Source organism: Phoenix dactylifera, chromosome 8, assembly GCF_051530095.1.
Source record: "Phoenix dactylifera cultivar Ajwa chromosome 8, Ajwa_hap1_PhDact_Kaust_v1.1, whole genome shotgun sequence".
Taxonomy (NCBI): domain Eukaryota; kingdom Viridiplantae; phylum Streptophyta; class Magnoliopsida; order Arecales; family Arecaceae; genus Phoenix; species Phoenix dactylifera.
Window position 1 is genome coordinate 33,118,584 of NC_143197.1, and position 19,937 is coordinate 33,138,520.

Sequence of the window (19,937 nt, forward strand, 5' to 3'; positions counted from 1 at the left end):
ATGGAAAAGGAGATCATGAAACTCGAATTTTAAGTCAGGAAAGAGGAGAAAAGTCATCTTTTTTTTCATGGGCAATCACACAACACCATCTGCTATTGAACCTGCCGTTGGAGCTAGCCGCAGTCAGATAATAGCTATCCACGGTTACTCATACTAACATGACCAAACTAAGAGACCCATTTCATCTAGCAGTTTCATGTGGAGGTCTACCAGTAATTGAAAGGAATGACTTCAATAAAAGAAAGTAGACTTGGATAACGTGAGAATGTAGAAACAGAACTCGACACAAATTACATGAGTAAAACTTGTTGGATCAGTTGCTGAAGATACAATTTTGTGTGAATCACATATCTCTATCTCCTCCTTGTTTCCTAGGTTCATATCATGTACTTGAAAAGTCCAACAAACAAAAGAAGAAACCCTACAAATTCTTCTTATGATGCCAAAAATAACTGCTCACAAATTGGAGAGAGCCGGATCCCATAAAATGCACTCAAAAAGTCAAAATCTTTGAGCTTTTGACATAGAAGAAAAGCAAAACAGGGGATAGAAGCCCTGGTCGATCGCAAAAATTGCAGACACCATCAGCCTGGTTTCTTTTTCCCCAGAATCCAATTCTTAACCTCGTGAAAATGCTCGGCATATATTCCCTTGCACATCTGCATCTCCACATAAGCCAATTTCAGATATCTGTCAATATCATCTTCATACCTCTCATACAGCACAGGGATAGTAAAGACAATAACAAGGCCTGCAAGGAAGAAAAGAAGGAAACTGAACTTAAGAACAGTTAGTGAGGTGGTGATAATTCTGGAAGAATGATCCTGGTTCATTCATTCTTGAAAGCTTAACCTTTACGATAAAACAACCTGTAATGCCATAGAGTAAAAACTTATTTCTGATATTTGATGCCATCAGCTCATTTCCAATATTTCAGATGATCAGAGACTGATAAGTAGTTGCTTCTACTGCAGGTTTCCATGACCAGATCATTCTGTAGACACCCCCACCCCCAACAACAAAAAAACAAAAAAAACAAAAAAAAAACATTTTTCTATACTGAAACTTGAACCTTCCAAGTTGATGAGAAATCAGCAAACCATCAGCACTCCGGCCTATTCCTAACAGTTAGCTCTGTACTATTTTGCATCAGTTCAATTCATGGAGATAACTCACCACATGTTAAGCCAAGGAACTCTAATTTACTTCTCTATAGAGTTAAAGTATGCAGTTAATTTAAGGCTGATACTCAAAATATAAATTTGTCTTAATAACTACTTACTTGAGTAAAATAGAGTAAGAAAATCTGTCAAGCTGCCAATGACCGAGATCAGCCATAAACTTATGGCTACTCTGTAGAAAAGTTTCGAGTCCTTTCCAAGCGCGATATCATGAAAGGCCAGGAGTGCCATATTCACATGAGAATGCACAAGTACTGCTGCTTCATTCATGACTTCTTTTGTGAGGTGCATCTCTGGTATGGGTGGAGGCGGCCTGCATTTGGGTCGACAAGAAGCTGTACATTTATGATTTAGCATAATAAGAGAGGAAAAACGAACCAGCACCTTAATATGAAAAAATACTATTATTTGAATGTATAAACTCCTTATGTTGCTCACAGTTAACCAGACACCATTGCTCAACTTGTGCATTCTGTGATGGGAGTGCATCAGCTTTAGCAGCATCCTAACTCCAAAGATCATGAATAATAGTTTGTGATGACGAAATATCCTGAGCATTTCTACTTCTTATTCACTATCGCATAACATAGGACATAAACAAAATTGATGCTTTATGCTGCATATTAAATTTTTGACCCCATGCCAAAGACCGATAACACCCATTAATACAAGTGAATATTGAAATGCTAACAAGCTACGTTGGATCAAAACAAAGATTCATCATAAGTGCTCCATGAAACACTCAATAACCTGTTAAGAATTGCAGCCGCCCTAGCCCACGTAAAAAGGATGGAAATCAAAAGCAGCAGAACATTAGAAACAAAGGACAGCAGAGTATAACCGGATCTTTCAAAGACCAACCAAGCAGCCAGCAATCCAAGAAGAATCCCGACCGTTACATCTCTTCTCCTCCATAGCACCACATCTGCAACTGTTAGACACGCCGGCATAAATGCTCAGTCCAATAATCGAAACATATAAATACCACAGCCAGAAGGCAAATTCATACAGTAGTTTCCACCATAAATGTGGATTGCCATCCTTAGCTATCTCAAACAACAATGAATCTAAAGTAAACAAGAGTAGAGAAATGGAATTTGTAGCTTGGAATGAAAAATTTTGGAGATCGCATGCTGATAAAGGCCCTCAAAACTCTGGAGAATCTAAGAGATCAAACATTTGGTAATCTGATACAAAGATCATATTGTGCTAGAAGAAAACATTAATCAGCAGAACTACCTCCATTATCCAATTAGACTCGAATTCCTACAAGCGAAAACGCTTTAATTCAGAAAACGGACAAAAAAAACAACCTAATTCCAAACTCCAAGCCATCAGGAAGACCAGAAACTGAACCGATCAAAACAAGTAATCTAAGGACGCTCTCAAGAGAGCTTTGCGTTATTAGTTCCGAATTCACTTACCGATTCCTCCTCCGAGGATCCGATGCACGGATCTTTGCCTCCCAAACAATCTAGCAGAGGAGTCCATGAACCCGATCTTGTGAGCCAGGATCTGGAACTCGGCGGTGGAGAATCGGTGAAAAACGGCTTGCCCTTTCCGTCTCCTGGTCTGCGCTGCGCGGGGTGCGCGATGGAGTGGTTTTCACGGAGGAAAGGTCGGGTGGGGCTGCTGGAATCTGACTCCCAGAGTTGAAAACAACAAAAAGCGAGAAGGCTGGTTCCCGTTTTAGAGAGAGAGAGAGAGAGAGAGAAAAAAAAAAAACAGAAGACGGAAGCGCAACATCACTGTGCTATCACTGCTGTTCCAACGTACCTTTTTCTTCATCCTCTGCTCAATTCGACTTCCAGTCTTTTCCGAGCTGGACGTGGTAACGTAAACATCATGGCCCGGGATTTTCTTTACTTTCTTTCTTTCTTTTTTTAATTAAAAGGTGTAGAATGTTTTAACGAACAGACAGCTCTCCTAACGTTTCCGAGTTTGGCCGTACGTATAGTGCCAGCTCGGAAACCAAAGCAATAACTTAGTTACACATCAGCCAGACGTCTAATTTGTCTGAAACAATGTCATGCTAACCAGTCGTGTTTGATTTTGCTAAGTAAATGCTTAATACGTCCTTGGCGTGCGGGAGTGAATGCGTCTAGCATGATGTGTGCACGCATCTTCAAGATGCCGATTGCACAGGCTTTAAAGCATCCAATGTGCATCTCAGGATGAGCTAGCCTGCCTTGATCGCATGGCTTTGCTTTGGATCTACCTCTTTTCTTATGAAACGAGATGGAAGGGACTGTAGATGTAATTTTATTCGACTTTCAAGCACCTGTAAACCAGATTCATCTGTGCGAAGATGGGTTTAGTTTCTTGCGGGAGAAAGTTGGGTACTCTCGTGACATACCTGATGTGGAAAACTGATCAATAAGAACTCACAATGTTACTATAGGTCGACCATTGAGAGCCCGCGTGGCCGACCTAAAAGACGTGCAGAAAATCCTCCAAATTTCAAACTCTTCCCAGCTAGTGACAGTTTGGTCCATGATCGTGAATAGTTTTCTTATGTGCGCAACATGGAGACTATCGAACATGGAGACTATCCATGCAAGCAAGATGCTCAGGCATGATCCTCTGACAAGATGTGCAGGTTGTTGCCAAAATAGCTAACACCCATGCCCAATTTGCTCAATGCTTGACTTAGACATCGAAGGATCCTCCGTCGGATACTCTCTAGCAAGTGGACTTATGTATTTTCTGTTTTAGATCGGACCAGGTGCAAGAGCATCGATCCAAGCGCAACCGTCATCATCTAACTCTTCTACAGTAACTTGGAGACCAGTAGTGACCCTAGGTTGACCCTACCGACTTGAATAGGTGAACTCTCCAGCCCTACAGCTTGCTCAGCACAGAGGTTAGGCTAGATTTCAGCAACAATAGTTTGGTGCTAAAGGGAGGATTGTGATCTTACTTTTAGAGGTCTGGCCGATCAGCATACTACTTGCATCTATGAAGTCGAAAAGAACATCATCAGCACCCACAACTGTATAGCAAAATGTACACTCAAAGTTTGATGGCTCTCTGTAGAGCCTATAGAGAGTTTCGCAACCATAGGAGTCGCAGTAAGCATCGGCGATAACTGTTGAGCAATTACAACTGCTTGTGCAGCAGGTTCAGACACTGACCACAACCGACCAAAACGTGCAAGAAACGGCTGCCAACCAATAACAGCTGGAGGAGGCTCGTGCGCCAAGCGACCACGAGGACTTGGTGTAGTCGAGCCACCGCTCCCATCCGTGGAACCTAGAATGATCCCATCCAAGCCATCGCTCTAGTCCTCGAAGCCCAAAACGAGCTCAACAAAGCCATCACTCTCGTCCGTGACGCTAAGGATGAGACATGAGGCATCGATCACTGAGGCTACAGTTTTAAAAGGATTGACATTGGATTGTTCATCCTCCGTCTATCAAAAAGGGCTTACAGGAGGGAGGTCGACCTCGATCGCAAGATCGAGGAGATGGATCCACCTTGAGGCCTTGAGGGGCCACAACGTCAAACTCGAGAACGATGTCGACTTCACGATCGAGCCCTCATTCTTGGCGAGAATTATTAAAAAGCTCCTCCCACCTCGGCTCAAGATGTCACGACTTAGAGACCAGTAGTGACCCTAGGCCAACTCTATCGCCGTGAACGGACGATCAGATGAGCTCTCCAACCCTGCAATGCAACAGTAACACTGAAATCAAGATGAATTTCAAGCGGCGACACCTTCATTTCCACCAAGGCTAAGGTAAAGTAGCTAGACATTAGGATGATAAGAGACACTTGGTGGCTCACCCGTCTCTTACGGTCAGGATGCCATTTCAGAAATGTTAAGCTATTTTTGTGCTTACGGGCCGCAACGAGGACAATATTTGAAAGCAACATATGGAGATCGGCCGTTGCATATTAGGCGGTAGAGTTAAAGATTCATACTCAGATGAAAGCCCTAAGGACGCTGAGTCGTTATGATCATCTACATTCAATTGAATCGCCAATCTGATTATAGGGCACATCGCCTGCGATTTCTTCCATGGTTATGGTTTCTCCGGCTTACCACTATTTACGTTCACAAGGATTTAAGAAAGAGAGGGACCCAACACCGAATCAATCTTACCATCAGAAGAGTAGTAAAACTAGAACCAGGCAGCCCAAGCCCAGCGCCACCGTGCCCAGCCCACCACCACCCGATCCGGAGAAGACGATCTCATACTTGCTGCTCAAATTGGCCCACCATATCCCCCAATACTCCTCCGCCCGCCTCGTCGGACCGTCGAACAGCTCGTAGACGTATACCGCCGCCACCCCTTCTCTTCTCATCGGCGTACCGAGGCCCGACCTCAGGTGCTCCACCAGCCCGTGGTTGTACCTCCACGCGTAGCCCACCGTCGCCTCCCGCAGGCCGTTGCCGCTCGGCCAACCGGTCCCTGTCACCACCATCGGCAGCTCCCCGTATCCCATAGCCTCCACCGCCGCGATCACCGCGTCCGCCATCGCGTCGAATAGGTTCCGGTACCGGAGGCTCGACCCCGGGTCCTCGCGGAAGCCAAAAGACGCCTCCTCGAAGAGCGCGTACCCAATCGGGATCGCGGGGTCTTTCCGATACATCTCGTACGGGTGCAGATCGATCAAGAACGGCGATCCGGTCGCCGAGAGGAAGTCCAGCAGCGGGCGGACGTAGGGTTCCGCCAGGGATTCGCGGAATCGCGCGGCGGAGGGGGGGAGCGCCGGGTCGAGGATCTCGAAGGAGTGGGTGGTGGAGATGGAGATCTCGCGCAGGCCGAGGTCGAGGCACGCCGAGCGGAGGTTCTGAACGGCCGGGAGTAGGGAAGAGGCGAGACCGGGGGAGGAGGAGGAGGAGAGAACGGCGTGGCCGGCGGAGATGGCGGCGACGCGGGCGCGAGGGTGGAAAGGGAGGACGTGTTCGGAGAGCCAGCGGCGGGCGGTGGAGCGGTTGGACGCGAGAGCAGGGAGTAGGGAGCTGGGGAGGGAGAGGAGGAGGGAGATGCCGGAGTAGAGGAAGGCGCGGAGGGTGGCCGGGTCGGGATCGGGGAGGAGGACGTGAGTAGCGCCGGCGGAGCGGAGGGCGTCGACGACGCTCTCGCGGGCGGGTAGGCCGGGGATTGAGGGGCGGTAGGTGACGCCGATGGCGGGGCCGCGAGGAGCAGCGGAGGCGAGGAGGAGAGAGAGGGAGGAGAATAGGAGGACGAGGGTCTTGGAGGACGGATCTGCCATTCTCGGGAGAGACGTTTGAGTCCGCTCGCAAGAAATTTAAATAGTTTGAACTTTGAACTTGGATCTTCATCATGTGAAAAATAAAAATAAAAAATAAACTTTAAAATGGGACCCAGGAACCTTTTTTTTGGTTAATAATTTTGAATCAGCATATTTCCTAAATGGCTTTGAAGAAGTGGTAGACGTTTCCTTCAATTTGAAACATAAGGAACATGACTCCCTTATTTTCTTGCTCCCATGTATTAGATGGCTTGAGAAGTAATGTGCTTGGATTGCATAAGCAAGCAGACGTCAATATAAAGAGAGTCTTTCCACCCAACTTATTGAATGCTCTCGATTTAGCATGGAAGCATTTGTTACTTGGTGGGCTTCCAATGTTCTTCCCAAGGCTCCATCATTTATGGCAGATCAATTCAACTTCTTGAAACGACGATCTATATACAGTATGCTGCAGCAACACAAGGCTAAAGATTGGCTTGAGCGGTGATTGATATGGGCCGACTGAGCTTCTACATTAGGCGAGTTACCCCCCATCTGTTATCATTTTGGTTCTCCTGCGACTCGGAAGTATTTCTACTGAAGCTGCTCCCTTTTGTTCGTCGCAAACACTTGTGCTTGGAGGTCTTCTTTGCTCTCTTTTCTTCCTCTAGGCTGCTCTTAAGTAAATCTTTTTCTCCCCCTTTCTGTTGTTCTCATCGGTTCTTGCTTTTTTTTTTGCCTTTTTTGCTCCTTAGGGCATTTTCTTCGTCTCCCTAGGATTTTCTTTGGTCTCCTTCTTATCTTTTTCTTTTTCTTTCTTAGCTTAGCCGGAAATCCTGAGCCTATCGACTGAGAATTGGTCGGACCATGAAGTTGTTGCTCGATCACCGCTCGACCGAGCCCCCAACAGTTTGAAGGGCTATCTTCTCGAGGTTGTCCTTGCTTCGGATATCGAGAAAAGTGTTTTGGATGAGGACAACATTGAGAAGATTAGGGCAAAGTTCTTCATTCCTTCTTCCTTTGCTTTAGAGCTGCCTATCTATCTTTCCTCAACTCGGTGGGTTAGTTCACTAGGCCAGCTCAGCGAGGTGGCTTGACTACTTTCTTTGCTTGAGCCAAAGAAAATGGCTCGATCTCAAACATGGGAGGCAAGTAATGTGCTTTGGATCCGACCCCTGTCGATCAATAGGAGCTCACCATGTAGCCTCCACTAAATGCACCATAAAGTCAGTTAAAGCTCCTCTAACAGGCAGAGGTTATTGCTGAGTCCATGGACGCATGCCCCATGCAGTTTGTTGTGGTTCAAATTTGGCCCGAGGGTGATCACGCTGGTGGAGCCGAGGGAACTGCCGGTAGTTGAAAGAGAAAGACGGGAACCACAGCCTACGCGACAGCCGCGAACCTGCACAAAGCCTCACCGGTATTTCCAGTGAGGGTCCTCCAACGATCAAGTTAGAGTGGGGTAAAGTTGGTCTAGCCAAAATTCCTTAGAAATTACTTGACCGAACTATTTATAGCCTCGGTGGAGTGGCTCAGGTGGCGGAGGTACTATCAGCCCTCATTATGAGCGGGCATGGCTCTGAGCCAGATGGCATGCAACCCAGGCTGGCTGGTGACGTGCGGTACAGCCCGTTCTTGAGAACGGTAGGATGTTTATAGTCACAGCAGGGTATGACCGAAGTAGTCAAGGTGCCGTCTGACTGTTGTTAACCAGTTATGGAGACATGTCACAGTAGTGTGGTGAAGTACGGCCACGTAGATGGGCGTAGGCCCGCACATGGGTGTGGTCGTTGGCGAGGCCGAGCTTGTTAAGTAGTCGCATCATCCGTTTGACGAGGTCGGCTTGGCGGGTGCTAGGAGTAGCTTGGCTTTCCGGATTCCGAGATGTGCTCGGTGGAGCGTCCCGAGCTTGAGGGTCGGAGCGTATCGCTAGGGTCGCCGCCCCGACCAAGCTTGGGGCCGGTTGGCGATTGTCTGGAGGTACCCTGAGCTTGGCTGGGAGAGTCGGCGAATGCCTGGAGTTGGTGGAGCTTTCTGCAGAGTTCCGAGGACGAGCTGGCCCTAAGTCGAAGTGAAGATTCAGTCGATTGTCGTTGATGTTTACTAGGCCGAAACTGGGCGGCCTTTTAGTTGTGCGCTGGACGATTGATTTTTTCCTCATCACAGTTACATCTCACGACATGTGTAACGTGTAGACAATTATTGCTCGCCGAGCAGTTAAGATGCATATTCACCCTTTCTAGTAATTTACACTGATTCTCACTCTATATGGACAAGATATGGCAGACCTCTAGGTGCGCTCGCGCTCATTCTAACATTCTCCTCCACTTTATGTTGCTTGGATTTCCACTGTTTCTCAGAATCCAATCTGCTTGGGCATCGGACGATCTCCCTCCAGATAAAATCTAGCAACTTTCGGTGTTCACTTTTTTGTTTGTAGGTTGGATATTTAACTCTAAATAGGACAGTTCATCCGAAAAGATACAATTTGAGCAGAACCGATCATCCACCATTCGCCTACCCGTCTGACCTATTGCTCCGACCAATCAATTCCGATCTCTGACCGAGCTGACCAAGCACCAATCTCAAAGCACACCTAAGTTGGATTGGATTTTTACAGCAACAATTCTAAAAATAAATAGGAAAAACAGATCCATATGCATGCCCTATAACAAAGGATGCGTTTATGGATCATATGCTCAAGAAAATTATAGTTTATGGGATTGCACCACAAATGAAAACGCTTGATTTGCATGAATAAACCCCGGTAGCGCCGGAAGTTGCACATAAGAGGCAGCACCTGCTACTAAGTTTACTCGCACGTCAAAATGCCACACTCGAATGACTACAAAGGATATGGCATCCACTTCCGAAATAAGGACAAACCGATCGGACAAACAATGAGTAGTCTAAACTAGCAGCCAAACAGGAGGTCTTTAGGCAGCGATTTCACACCCCGTGGGCTCTCGGGACGACGTAGACCCTCGCCCGGACCACGGACCCATTGCCAAGCTTGAATCCGGGGCTGACCGAGAACCCCACAACCGAGCCAGGCGGGACCCGGCCGCCCGCGAACCGGACCACGCTTTCCATGTAAGCCGGATGGAAGACCGCGCCCTTGGTCGCCTCGAAGTGGCTGGGCGCCGGGACCAGCGCGAACGCCAGCAGGTGCAGCAGCCACACTGCCTTGGCCAGCTTCAGGAACTCCGCGTAGAATCCCGTCCTCGGGTGGGCTCCGCCCATCACCTGCCGCCGCTGCTCCACTCCCCCGAACAGCGACTCCTCCATCTTCGGGTGCACGATGCCCAGATACTTCTTGGCCGCGAACCGGCCGAACTGGCACGTTGGGAGCACGCCCAGCAGCTCTGCCGGGTCCATCCCCCTCATGTCTTTGAACTGGGCGAAGCAGTCGCGCCGGAACTCGGCCGGCCGGAGCAGCGACGTGAGGGACCCCTCGATGTAGAAGGTCTCGTTCTCGAACCCATGAAATACTTTCCGGTTCACGTACGACTCCACCGCGTGCTTCGCGTGGCGGGGATTGTGGTCGGTTGCGCCGCCGTCGCCGCCGCCATCGATGATAGACCAGACGGCCGCGGCGATGTCCCAGTGGGCGGAGCGCATCAGCGAGAGGAGGTGGCCGGTGATGGACTTCGACGCCGACTTCACTTGCTCCATGTACGTCTCGAACAGCTCCGCAGTCGGCATCCCGGGTGCCCCTGTCATAGGATCGGGAGTCGGTCTCACCGGACAATAGATTGGCCAAAATACGATGATTACTCAAGGGCGTCCTACTAAATGTAGAGAGTTTCAGGGGTCTGACCTAAAATACTGCTGCATGCGACCTTTTTGCTGGAAAGAAGCCGGCTCTTCTTGCCAGAACCACCGAGAGTGGTGCTCCGGAGCTTCTCTTTGAGACTCTCTACCTCGGCCTCCTTCGCCTTCAGGTCCCTTTTTAGATCTTCTAGCGCCGCCTCGTACGGCGCCACCACCTCCCTCAGCGGCGCCGCCGCGGCGGCCGACGCACCAAAACCGTTTCTTCGAAACCGATCGCGGAGCCTCCCGAGCCGCCTCAGCTGCGCCACCACCGCTGTGTCGGCTACCCTCATCTTGTCCGTGTCCCACGGGCGGTGGGCGTCCTGGAGGCAAGCGTAGGCCCTCTTCGCCGCCGAAACCGCGTCGAACACCTCGCCCATCAGGTACTCCATCTCCCTCACCCTCTCCGAGACTCCACCAGGACCAGTCCCTTTCTCTTCTTCCCATATCTTGAGCTCATTCTCCTCTTCCTCCTCCTGCTCTTCCTCCTTCTCCACAGCGTCCTCCTCCTCTTCTATTTCCCCATCGACATCGTTCCCGCTTTCGAGTCCATGGGCTCCCGGGAGATGGTGCGTGAGACAAGAAGAGGCGACTCGGTGGATCAAGTCAGAGATATGGGGTACCTTGTTCGCCATCTCCTTCTTCCTCTCTCTGATCTCTTCGTTCCTGTAGAGCTGCTATTAAGTTAGCGGAGATCCTTATTAGCTCTCAAGAGCCAAGGCTTCGAGAGATCGATCACAGCCTATCGATCACAGCCGCTGGTTTTTATGATGGTGCATCAAAATACGTATTTGATAAATGGGAATGATAGAAATGGGCGGCCGTGATTGGCTGCGTTCGGTGTCGAGAATAATTTCTCGCCAAGCTGCAGTGCATGAGATGGCGGTCAATGCTTATTTATTCCAATCAATGGTGCAAACTAGAAGTTCGAGAAGAAAAAACGAACAAAATGAAAGCCTGCTGTACGTCCTCCTTTGCCTGTCGCGCAACGTTTCAAATACTTTACTACAAATTTGATGGGGGTGGGTGTGCGATCATTTGGAGTGGTCCTCGGCCACCCATGGTGGCATGATCCAGCGATCAGGACCATGGAATGGTTGCGCTTCACGAAGAACACCTGGTCCACGGTATGATGTGCCAGGTACGGCTCACGGTGTGCCCACATGGCGATACCAGGGTGCTCGGGTCGATGATACAATAATAGTGAACTGAAGTCTAGCTTAGTGATCTCGAGAATGCGGACTAATTAATGAGACAGCAATCGGTGTCTGACCTGTCTCTTCTCTCGGACCGGAGGGGGAACCCTATTGTGTTCGAATCTGGCTTCCTAGCGCAGGTAACGGAGGCATATCGCAGATCCCCGCCGCCCATTTTGGTTTCCATCGTCCTACGCGCATCCTTCTTTCTTCTTCTGAAGTACCATACCATTAATATCATCAAAAAAACACCAATTGAAACAGAAACTGTAAAAACAATAAATACGAGAATAAGATATGAAACCATGCAGATGGACTAAAGTTCAGACTCTAGAAAAGCAGAACACCTCAACATAGAAGAACTGAGTGCCCCCAGTTACGCGTAGGAACCGTGTCTGCAGGCATTTTTCAGTGATTTGGGGAAGGTTGGTGACGAGCATCAAACGGCAAGGCTCCTGGCAAGCAAGCACCAAAGGTGCCAACTCGTAGACCGAGGGAGTGATTTCAGATTACAAGGGTTGGACACGGATGTGGTCTTGGACCAATCATAGGTTGCAGGAAAAAATCATTTGTCTCGCCTAATTGCAACCTTGCCCTTTAAGAGATGCAAAAACTGGGTGCTCGAATGACAATCCTAAGCTTTCAATGCAGAACTCACCTGGGCAGAAGCTTATCGAAGCTGAAGCATATCTGAGGCAACATATTTGGTGTCTGAAAACCACAGATCTCTTCGGTATTGACTACCACGATCTCGTGACCTTCTGAGGGGTTTATGAACTCTTGGAAAGGAAGGGGGAGGCCAAGGTCGGATCCACGCGTCGAAAATATGCAAGGTCGTGCGGTCAAGAGGCGCAAGACTCGATTTGTTTCCTTATGCTTGTTTTCTGCGGAGTAGGGGGAGCAGCGATGGGCTTTCTATTTCGCAATACATCCCATCAAATGGTTCGAGTTTTGGAAGCGAGCGTTTAAACACTTGCATTAGGTCACGTCGACGGTATGGATGGCATGTTGCATCGGTGCTAGCCTTGTCATAAGCGCACTTGGAATTACGGCGAACCCCCACCATCCAGCATGTGGTCCTTCGCTGATGGATGGCCCAAACCATGGAGTCCGGAAGAACGGATCGAGATGAAAGTCGGAAAATAACATGAAAGTAGATATGGCTTGTGATTTGATATAAAAGGGATTCAATAAAAACCCTGCCACTCTCATGTTTTGCATGTTTTATTTTGAGGAGGTGGCCATAAGTTGTTTGAGGATGAAGCTGGTTAGGTTTCCTCACTAGCGAGATCACAAGTTCCCTTCCACCTAAATCACCCTGAGACTTCTCAGTATTGCTGCCCTGTAGAGACAAGTGAAAACTTACTACTACTGCTGCTGCCCAGTTGAGAGAAATTTTTCTCTAGCTCGGATGATTATTCCATAGTTTAGTTTGTAAGAATTTTGGGCAACAAGAGGGTTTTCGACCACATGAGCCTAGCATCTTAAAGATGATAGCAGAAGCATTGGAATGGTTATAATTTATAGCAACTTTAAAGGAAGCATAAAGTAACGTGATGACACACACTCATGAAACAATAACTTGCGAAAAGGATTATTTGAAAAGGCCAACAAACATAGAAGAGGCCATTTACTAGAGACTTGGAAACTTTATTTAGCCTATTTAATCACCATTGTTTCTCAATTAAAAGAGATGATCTTCCCACTTTCTTGATATAGTGCTATAGACGATTTTCTAGGCCTTGCTCTTCTAGCGCCAGCGACATGTTTTAGGGTTCATTACGACCATTCTCCGAACCCTATGAGTTCTATTTAAAATGGTACGTATATGGACATATAGATCGCTGTGCCTTCTACAACCATCCAAATGAGAATATTCTCAAATATTTTTTGGTTAATTTCTACATGGAGAATGGTGGTGAAGCATGTTGAGGTTGTCTTGTAATTGGGTAGTCATGCTGCTTATATGTGGTAGTTTGGAGTTTTATGATGCTTATTTTGACTCTATCTAGCTTTTTTTTCTTTTACTTTAACCTTTCTCTGATGCATTCAATGCAGGTGGTGGAATATCACTGTGAAAGAGCCAGCAAGGAAACTAGTCAAGATGCATCCCAAGGCTCCAGTGTGCCGGCTAATTTGTTCACTTGGACATGGCAAGGATCCATGATTGCAGGAACGAGGATCACAGACAATTATACTGCTGAATTTTCCCTCTGAAAATATTTTCAAGTTCTTATTCCAACTTTAGCAGTCAGCATATCTAGAGCTGTGAGTCTGTGCCTAAAGATGCATTAGATTTTATGCAATTACTAGGGGATCTCTGTAGGTTTTGGGTTTCAGGATACTGTAAACTCATATTGTAATCAATATTTAAGTCATGTACAGAATAAAAGTGAATGCTTATTAGGAGATTTTTTTTTTCTTCCAGAATCTCTGAATACAGTAGCAAAACCATTCTCATTATGAGCTTATGTTCATTCTTTAATAATTGTTTTACTTGTGTTGTCATTTACACAAGGACATATTTAAAGAGTTTTACTGCATCAAAATCCTAGTAGAAGGGCAGCTTGCGGATAATGTTTATTACTTATGTGTACATCAAAGCAAATCTCACCTACTTCATTGTTCATTTCAATATATGATAAGATGTTTAATTGAGCTATTGTTGTACAATATCATGCTACTTGCAGAGTCTCCGTCTCAAAAATAATCCTTGCCATCCAGATTACATATTTTCAGTAGACTGTGAGATGCGCGCTAGCAGTGTCAAGATACATGATGGATGGATCTTGTGTTCGAATACTCTCGCGTTAGGGATTGATTTGAAGAGATCCAATCTTGCAGCTATTGACAATGAGTATCTTTATAGCTAAGGTTATCATAATTGTGTGAACCCCACATGGTACATTGAAGAGCAACCTGTATCATGCAACATATGGAACCTTAAACATGCAAATTATGGAGAGCTGCGATTGCCTGACCAACCCATTAGGGATGATCCAGATGATTCGTTTTTATTGTAAGCGTCGACACTAAATTGCACTCTCGGATAAAATCTCATATATCTCACACCTAAGCGTCGACACCTAATCGACACTCTTGTTCACCATCTTCATCATTAAAAGACTTGCTACCTTTTCTTTTATCAAAAAAAAGAAAAAAAACTATTTTTTTTTATTTTTAGCGATGCTTCATATAAATATGAGTACAGTGAATAAAATCAGAAAAAGAGTTGATGGAGAAAGAAAGAAATAGATGCTTGATTATCTCAAAAAAAAAACTCTCCAGCATGGTCATTGGAAAAAAAAAAAGTTATTTAATTAACCGTGCTATTTATTTTTCGGTAGATATAAGTGACTCGAAAAAAAAAGCTACACCTATTTACCAAAAAAAAAAAAAAAGCTACACCCTCCTGCTAATATCAAAATACCGCAAAGCTGCGACAGGCGACAGCCCACCTACATGGCCATACCGACTTAAATGAGTTACACGCACCTGGCTCTTGCTTTAATTTTCAGCAACAACCCCCGCGACCGGTTTTGTACAGCTTTATTTATTCTATATTTTTATTACATCGGCGGCCGGAGCCGGTGTCTGGTTTTTCATTCCGACTCCGGATCTCGTTTACTTTACCCAATGCGAAGCGAGCGAGCGTGAGAGAGAAGAGGTATGTCGAGGCCGGCTCGGAGCGACGTTCATTTGCCACCGGAGGAGGCGGCGAAGAGAGAGGCGGAAGCGCAGGAGTATTTCCAAGGAATCGCCCCCAAGCGCCACTCCAAGCCCTCTCGGAGCGAATACTCTCCCGTCTACTCCGACACCCTCCCCTCCTCCGATGAAGATTCGATCCCCGAGATCGACAAGCTCCGAGATCTCCAGGCCGATCCCCAGGTGCCTTCTGTCTTTATTGATTCCAACTGATCCAGCCTAGTCTCCGCCATGTACCGATTAAATTTTGCGGCGTTGCTCCCTTGATTGATAGAATTTTTGCTTGCAAGCTTGCAGAAACTGGTTTACGATGGAGGTGAGGCGGTAGAGGAATACGCGGAGACGGAGTATTACAAGGAAATGAATTGCATCGACAAGCGACACCACACGGTATCTATCGATCTATTTGCTTCCTCACAAGAATTCTGCTATTTGTCGTGCGATTTGCTGCTGCATCGAAGGGTTTGTGATTTGATGTCATGACTTATTGATTTCTACGATTCAATCAGATATTTGAACCTTTTCCCGATTTTTCACAGCATCTGGTCAAGCCAACGTAGTTATTAATGTGATATTGCGGATCGAAATAGACCGATATGTTGATTTTGTATTGTGTATTATATTGTATCGAACATCTGTGCATCGTTTCGTAGCTTTACATTCATGTGCACATTAAGGATGAACAATACAGATATAAATTTTATTCACTTGTTGTGATTCATAAAAATGATATGCATCTGTGAGTATAGATTGTGTATTATATGATGATGCTATATAAATATGATATAAATACGATGATGTTATATTGTATCTAACACCTGTGCATCGTTTGATAGATTTTGTATTGTGTATTATATTGTATCGAACATCTGTGCATCGTTTCATAGCTTTACACTCATGTGCACATTAAGGATGAACAATACAGATATAAGTTTTATTCACTTGTTGTGATTCATAAAACTGATATGCATCTGTGAGTATAGATTGTGTATTATATGATGATCTTATATAAATATGATATAAATACGATGATGTTATATTGTATCTAACGCCTGTGCATCTTTTCATAGATTTACATCCATGTGCACACTACAAATGAACAATATAGATGTAAATTTTATTCACTTATTGTGATTCATAAAAATGATATGCAATTGCCTGGATCATTTAGTTCCTGCCCATTGCTTCATGCATCGAGGTCTAATCTTGTCTAATTCCATTGTTGTTCCTTTTTCTTTCCCCCTTCTTTTTCTCCTTTTAGAAAACTAACGCTGTTATAGTTAACTTGTTCATTTTTAACTTTCTTTTATCTTTTAATCAGCAAAGTTATTAGGCTAATATGCATAACGGTGTTGCTTCACCAATTCAAAATATGCACCTTGCGGATATGCGTCAAACAAGAGATGTATCTGGTCAGATGGGTTTTTTTTTTGGGCAAAAAAGTACTTTTTTCCCTGTGTTCTAATTTGTATCATGCTAGGGCAACACCCCCCCTCTCTTTTCTCTTCTCTCCTCTAGAAACTCTACACCTTGGTTCAGTGTTTGCACAGCTTACCTATATCTGGCCATCACATTCGCCATCCTTTTTGTACTTGTTTGAAGAAAATTCAGTCTCATGGATGATAATTATATTTAGTCTGTTACGGCTTTGCTTGGTCATTGTCGCTCTGGGAATTGAAATCTGTAATCTTCTGTGCAATTAGCTTTCCTTTATTCTCTCTCTCTCTCTAAAAATTGTAGCAACATTACTCTTTTAAGTGCTGTAGGCCACTTGGATTTGAGAGAAAATAGCTTTTAATACAGATTGTTAGTGGCTGTCAATTGATTGATGCTTGCATGCTCATGGGCATATTCACCTTATCTTGATTAAGATGGGTGCCATTGTAGGCCTCTCTGACAGGATATAGTTTTAGTTTAATGAACTGCATTCTTGTCTCCATGCAACTGATATCCTATGTAATTCAATATATTCGCTCTATTATTTGATTATTTTAGGACCCATTTCTTATTGTTATAGTTTTCTGTGTCTGTTTTCAGAATTCTAAGAAGAAAATTGAACTAGACTTTAACAAAGTGTATGATGAAACTCTTTTGCTTTTTTAATTGTTTGTAAAACCTTTAGAGATTTTGGCAGCAAAGCATTATTGCTTTCCAAAAACCAGTGAAAATAAAAGCAAGGAATGGCAGAAGTTCCATGCAAATGCCATCTGCGACATCAATCTCCATCACTTATTTTTAGGGAAAAAACACAAAAACAGCAAAAATACCCAAGAGGTCTTTAGCTAATATCCTTGTCTCTATCATGCTGAATGATATACACTTTTAAGTATAGGTTTCATGTTGTATATTACCTTGTGCCGAATGCTTAAAAAAAAACCTCTGCTTCTCTAGCTTTCAGTAATGAATGATCGAACATATATATTAACTGTTTTCTTTGTTCAGTTCATTGTTACAACCTTCTAATCCTGATTGAATAACTTTAAATTTCATATCACAATATATTAACTAGTGATATGCGCATGGTACAGCTGAGCTCATCCTTTGCCATACACCCATACTCTGTAGTCAATCATGCTTTTAGCCCTTTGTTTTGAAGTTGTCAAGGAACACCTGAATATTTAGTTGGGATTTCTGCCTCTCGTGCTTATATATTTTTTACATGTACTGGCCTTGTAGACTGGAACAGGGTTCATCAAGATAGAGAAATCCAATGGCAGCTGCATTGACCTGGGACCAGTCTCCCCTGCATCTGGCCGCAATGTGTCTTGCAAGGGAAATCCAGCAACAAATGAATGGATTCCATCTTCATGACACGGTATGAGAAATTCATGACCTTTTTTCTTTTTTAGTGATCACTGACCCCATCTTTGTCCTCGGAAAACTTAGTCCGGTTCTTTTGTTCCAGATAGCTCCAATCTCGAACCTACCTAATAGGAGTGATATATGACTTTGTTTAATTATGGATCCCTATCGTCAAGAGATCTCTATCAGCAATTTGGCATGGTATTCTATAAACATTTGAGTGCAAGTGACATTTGTGTTGTGGTTCCCAAAAGATACAGACACCTATGTGCAGCTAAGATTTGTCACTTTTGATCCCTAAATATGAATATGAGCTGGAACAGTTCAATTTTAGCGGCATTGTGTACTGCAGCTTTTCCATTAACTTGCAGCTTGTTCATGAAAATGTTGTTCCTCATCAGAATTCTGTGAATCGCTTTGGTTATGGTAAAGATGATTGCATTATTGCAGGCAAAGATTTAGGCATTGGATGCGTTTCTCTTCCGTATGCTGCTGCATCCAGGGAAGCTGTAATTTGAGAGTTGAGTTCAAGGGTGTCAATTAGTGTTGAATATTAGCCACAGGGGTTTAATTCCACCATGATTTCCACTGGATTTGGTAATGTTTATGTTTTCTTAAAAAAAGTAATTTGACATTGGATTAACTCCCCCCTTCCCTGCTCATCCAACAGACTGTGGACAATTTTGGCATGTCCGATTATGGCAATTTTTAATCAATCCACAAAATCTAGAACACGGTCTCGGCATCCGATGGACGGCAGACGACGAGGCAGCACGTGTGAAGATTCTCGCCCATCCTCCGCTATTTTAAAAGCGATCCGAGTCCCAAAGCCCTCCTCCCTCTTTTCGGGCGGCCAAGGCGAAGAAGAAGTCGAAAGGAGGATGGAATCATCGTTATCCGACGAGACCCTGTTCGGGACGGCTCTCGTGACCCTGTACGTGATGTGCCCGCTTACCGTCCTCTCCCTCCGCTTCCTAGCCGCACCCTACGGCCGCCACGCCCGCTCCGGGTGGGGTCCCGCCCTCCCCGCGGCCCTGGCCTGGGCCCTCATGGAGAGCCCCACCCTGTGGCTCACCCTCCTCCTCCTCCCCCGCGGCCGCCACCGCTCCCACCCCCTCGCCCTCACCATCCTCGCCCTCTACCTCCTCCACTACATCCACCGCACCGTCGTCTACCCTCTCCGCCTCTCCATCAAGTCCAAGTCCAAGTCCGGCTTCCCCCTCGTCATCGCCCTCGTCGCCTTCTCCTTCAACCTTCTCAACGCCTACCTCCAGGCCCGCTCCGCCTCCCACTATGCCGAGTACCCGGCGGCCTCCTCCGCCTTCGCCTTCGGGTTGTGGGTATGGCTGCGGGTTCTGGTAGGGATGGGGATCTTCTTCTGGGGCATGTCGGTGAACATACGGTCGGATCTGGCGCTGTTGAGGCTCAAGGCGGAGGGGGGAGGGTACAGGATCCCGCGGGGCGGGTGGTTCGAGTGGGTGAGCTGCCCCAACTACATGGGGGAGGCGGCGGAGTGGCTGGGATGGGCGGTGGTGGCCTGCTCTCCGGCGGCGCTGGCCTTCTTTCTCTACACTTGTTCCAACCTGGTGCCCAGGGCTAGGGCGCATCACCAGTGGTACCTGGAGAAGTTCGGGGAGGACTACCCCAGGTCCAGGAAAGCCGTCGTGCCCTTCGTCTACTGATGTACGCGGAATCCGTTGCGGACGCTGGCTTCTAGAAGGGGTCGATTCAGCTGATTTTCTTTTTACAATCCCACCTTTCACCTTCGATCTAGCGATGAAATTTTGTTCGGTGTAATGGAGTGAGGAAAAAACATGCAATCAATAAATCATTGTCCGGTGTTCTGAAATTTATTATTATTATTATTATTATTATTTTGTTGCATCCTTTTCACTAAAAAAAATAAAAATAAATAAATAAATCATTCTCTCTCAGTATTGGGTAGCGAGGGAATTCTTAATATCTTTTTTCTCTATTTTTTGTTGGAAGCAAGTGAAACAACTTAAACAACTTTGCACATTTGATTTGTGTCCATTAA

General features: G+C 45.8%; 5 protein-coding genes across 8 annotated transcripts; 2 read left to right on the plus strand and 3 right to left on the minus strand.

Annotated features, from left to right (window-relative positions):
• Positions 1-215: 215 nt before the first annotated feature.
• On the minus strand, positions 216-2,931 carry LOC103704074 (reticulon-like protein B12). Its single transcript, XM_008787225.6, has 4 exons — positions 2,606-2,931; positions 1,932-2,112; positions 1,283-1,494; positions 216-751 (listed from the first exon to the last, which is right to left on the minus strand). The coding sequence occupies exons 1-4, from the start codon at positions 2,670-2,672 to the stop codon at positions 585-587; spliced, it is 627 nt and encodes a 208-aa protein (XP_008785447.2). The 5' UTR covers positions 2,673-2,931; the 3' UTR covers positions 216-584.
• Positions 2,932-4,007: 1,076 nt separating this feature from the next.
• LOC103704181 (Glycosyl hydrolase superfamily protein) lies at positions 4,008-6,574 on the minus strand. The gene is made up of 2 exons (XM_008787372.6): positions 5,287-6,574; positions 4,008-4,847 (listed from the first exon to the last, which is right to left on the minus strand). The coding sequence occupies exon 1, from the start codon at positions 6,402-6,404 to the stop codon at positions 5,289-5,291; it is 1,116 nt and encodes a 371-aa protein (XP_008785594.3). The 5' UTR covers positions 6,405-6,574; the 3' UTR covers positions 4,008-4,847; positions 5,287-5,288.
• A 2,523-nt stretch (positions 6,575-9,097) lies between these two features.
• On the minus strand, positions 9,098-12,303 carry LOC103704180 (protein GRAVITROPIC IN THE LIGHT 1-like). Of its 2 annotated transcripts, XM_026803416.4 has the most exons (4): positions 12,051-12,303; positions 11,470-11,607; positions 10,204-10,862; positions 9,098-10,099 (listed from the first exon to the last, which is right to left on the minus strand). In XM_026803416.4, the coding sequence occupies exons 1-4, from the start codon at positions 12,092-12,094 to the stop codon at positions 9,333-9,335; spliced, it is 1,608 nt and encodes a 535-aa protein (XP_026659217.4). In that variant the 5' UTR covers positions 12,095-12,303; the 3' UTR covers positions 9,098-9,332. The 2 variants fall into 2 exon arrangements, with proteins under 2 accessions (XP_026659217.4, XP_088559892.2); XM_088703766.2 differs by lacking the exon at positions 12,051-12,303 and having other exon boundaries at positions 11,470-11,809.
• Positions 12,304-14,933: 2,630 nt separating this feature from the next.
• Positions 14,934-19,748, plus strand: LOC103699352 (uncharacterized). Of its 3 annotated transcripts, none has more exons than XM_039125107.3 (4): positions 14,934-15,280; positions 15,395-15,487; positions 17,774-17,912; positions 18,003-19,748. In XM_039125107.3, the coding sequence occupies exons 1-3, from the start codon at positions 15,062-15,064 to the stop codon at positions 17,906-17,908; spliced, it is 447 nt and encodes a 148-aa protein (XP_038981035.3). In that variant the 5' UTR covers positions 14,934-15,061; the 3' UTR covers positions 17,909-17,912; positions 18,003-19,748. The 3 variants fall into 3 exon arrangements, with proteins under 3 accessions (XP_038981035.3, XP_038981036.3, XP_088559893.2); XM_039125108.3 differs by having other exon boundaries at positions 18,007-18,232; XM_088703767.2 differs by having other exon boundaries at positions 14,998-15,280; positions 18,350-19,748.
• DET2 (3-oxo-5-alpha-steroid 4-dehydrogenase family protein) lies at positions 18,598-19,748 on the plus strand. The gene has a single exon (XM_039125106.3). The coding sequence runs from the start codon at positions 18,598-18,600 to the stop codon at positions 19,579-19,581; it is 984 nt and encodes a 327-aa protein (XP_038981034.3). The 3' UTR covers positions 19,582-19,748.
• Positions 19,749-19,937: the final 189 nt, after the last annotated feature.